This window comes from Hyaena hyaena, unplaced genomic scaffold, assembly GCF_003009895.1.
Source record: "Hyaena hyaena isolate Hyena2069 unplaced genomic scaffold, ASM300989v1 scaffold_911, whole genome shotgun sequence".
NCBI lineage: Eukaryota > Metazoa > Chordata > Mammalia > Carnivora > Hyaenidae > Hyaena > Hyaena hyaena.
The window spans coordinates 327,476-330,614 of NW_024081542.1; the positions used below are offsets into that span (position 1 = coordinate 327,476).

The 3,139-nt window shown below is 45.2% G+C and overlaps 1 protein-coding gene across 1 annotated transcript in view; it reads right to left on the bottom strand.

The window, feature by feature from the left end:
• Positions 1-3,139, bottom strand: part of DPH7 (diphthamide biosynthesis 7) — a 19,641-nt gene that overhangs the window by 2,187 nt on the left and 14,315 nt on the right. Inside the window, exon 10 of the mRNA XM_039220782.1 lies at positions 609-781. Coding sequence (XP_039076713.1) covers positions 609-781 — 173 coding nt within the window. The remainder of the gene's footprint in view (positions 1-608; positions 782-3,139) is intronic.

Consider the following 3,139-nt stretch of genomic DNA (forward strand, 5'->3'; position numbering starts at 1 on the left):
AAAAAAAAAAAAAAAAAAGCCATGGAAGCACATAAGGTTGATACACAGGAAGAGTGGCATCTCGATTCACTGGGGGTGGAGGACTTTCCAGTAGCGTTGGGATAGCTGCTTGTGCCACTCACAACACCACGAGCCGGAGTTCCGGCCCCTGGGGAACAGGAAGCCCTGGGTGCGCCAGAGACAGGCCTTGAGGCCCTCAGAGCAGAGAGGTGGTGCCTTCGTCGCTTCTTTGTATAGATGAGGAGGGAGGCAGAGTCACGAACAGGATGAGGAGGGAAAGGGGGCGCTGGGCGTTTATAAAGAGAGAAGAAAAGGTGAAACAGTCCCGCCAGCGAAGACTTACTGGCCGGAGAAAGGCCGTGGCGGGCCTGGCGGTTTCCAGGCCCCCCCCCGCAGCACGAACTTGGAGTGAGGCCCCACAGGGCTGCCCTCCCCCTCCAGCCACCTTCTGGGGCTCAGGCACCATCACAGCTGGGTCTGACCAGTGCTGGGTTCTGCTCTCAGAGCGTGAGCAAGGGTGCGTGAGCAGAAGTGAAGCACTGGTAGAACAAGGGGGCAGGAAACTGAACCCCCACCCCAGGCCTGGCTGCCACAAGCCCCCTACTCACCTGTTGCTTTTTGGCAGTTGAAGATCTTAAAGCCACTGTGCATACACGCTGCCAGGAGGAGGTGGTGGCGGAAAGGATGCCACTTGAGCCTCCACACTCCGCCCTCCGCGGACATGTCTGCCAAAGGCTGCTTCATGTTCCGAGTGTCCCACAGTAGAATGTGCTCGTCGTAGCTGCACAGGGATCATGTGGGAAAGCCAATGCCCACTTACCCCCCAGGTCCCCCGGTGGCAGGGGAACATCTCGCGGGGAGGCCCATCCTACTCACTGCTCTAGGACACAGTCCCTTTTCCCAGCCCAGATACCTACACTCCAGTTTTTTTTTTTTTAATGTTTTTATTTATTTCTAGGAGAGAGAGAGAGACAGCGTGAGCAGGGGAGGGTCAGAGAGAGAGGGAGACACAGACTGAAANAAAAAAATTTTTAATGCTTTATTTCTGAGAGAGACAGCATGAGCAGGGGAGGGTCAGAGAGAGAGGGAGACACAGAATCTGAGGCAGGCTCCAGACTCTGAGCTGTCAGCACAGAGCCTGATGTGGGGCTTGAACCCACAAACTGCGAGATCATGACCTGAGCTGCAGTCGGACGTTTAAGCGACTGAGCCACCCTGGCACCCGTGAAAAAAATTTAAAAAAAAATTTTTTTAAGCGACTTTGTAGGCTCATGTAATTTTACCAAATCTTGATCAAAAAGATAATCCAAATGATGTAAAAATTACTCAAGAGAAAATGAAGAAAAATGTTCATACTTCTGGTTTTGATTTTCACATGAACCAAACATAATGCTGAAATCTAATCTTGATACAACAGCACCAGATCACATCCAGCATCAAAGAAATCACACACACATGAGGCGCCTGGGTGTCTCGTTTGGGCGTCTGACTTCGGCTCAGGTCATGGTCTCACAGTTTGTGGGTTCGGGCCTCAAGTCAGGCTCTATGCTGGCAGCTCCGAGGCTAGAGCCACTTTAGATTCTGTGTCTCCCTCTCTGCCCCTCCCATGCTCTAGCTCATGTTCTCTTTCTCTCTCTCTCAAAAATAAATAAACATTAATTAAAAAAAAAAAAAATCACACAGCTGGGGCGCCTGGGTGGCACAGTCAGTTAAGCATCTGACTTCTGCTCAGGTCAGTTCATGAGTTTGAGCCCTGCATCAGGCTTGCTGCTATCAGCACACAGCCCACTTTGGATTCTCCGTCTCCTTCTATCTCTGCCCCTTCCCTGCTTTTTCTCTCTCAATAATAAAAAAAAAAAAAATACACACCATAACCACATGGGACTTATTCTAGGAGTATATTCCATATTAGGAATTCCATAAACAAAATTTACCATAGTTATACATCTATGAAGAAGAATAACATAGCTCGTATTATAAGAGCATCTGACAAAAATTCAGCAATTCCTGATTTAAAAAAATATGTATCAAGAAAACAGGAATGGAGGAGTACTTGTTCAATAAAGTAACACAGATACACTTCAGCTCCTATACATCACTGTACCCAACAGGACCGCCAGGGTGTCTCCATCAAGGTCGGGAAGCCAGCAAGGAGAACCTGCACTTACACTACTTTCTAAAATTGTACTGAAGAGATCAATAAACAAAATTAAACAAGAGGAAACAATCAGTAGTACTGTATTAGAATCAGAAAATAAAGAATAAAACTACATCTTTTTGCAGATGACATGATATTTACCTGGAAAACCCACAGAATCAATAATAGAAACAATTTTTGTTTTTAATTTAGTATGGCAGCTGGATATGAAATTACCAACAAAAAAACCAATAGTTTTTTTGTGGCGCTTGGGTGGCTCAGTTGGTTAAGCGTCCGACTTCGGTTCAGGTCATGATCTCACAGTTTGTGGGTTCGAGCCCCGCGTCGGGCTCTGACATCTCAGAGCCTGGAGCCTGCTTTGGATTCTGTGTCTCCCTCTCTCTTTGACCCTCCCCTGCTCACGCTCTCTCATACTCTCAAAAATAAGTAAAAAACATTTAAAAATTAAAAAAAAAAGTTTTCAAATACTCAGATAATATCCAGTTACAAGATGTAATGAGAGAAAAAACTCCATTTATAGCAACAACTAAAAGACTGCTTACATATAAAGTTAATAAGAAATGTACAGGGGTACCTGGGTGGCTCAGTCAGTTAAGCAGCCGACTTCGGCTCAGGTCATGATCTCACAGTTCATGGGTTCGAGCCCTGTGTGGGGCTCTGTGCTGACAGCTCAGAGCCTGGAGCCTGTTTCAGATTCTGTATCTCCCTCTCTCTAACCCTCCCCCACTCATGTTCTGTCTCTCTCGGTCTCAAAAATAAACAACTATAAAAAATTCTTTTTAAAAAGAAAACATTAAAAAAAGAAAAAAATATACAATGTATGTAAAAAAAGGTTAAAACCCTCTGAAAAATTCCAAATCAAACTTGAACAAATGGAAAGGCACCCCTTTTCTTGAGTAAGATGACCCCAGATGATAAGTCAGCTATAAAGTTAATTTATATTTAATTTTTTTAATGTTTATTTATTTTTGAGAGGGAGAG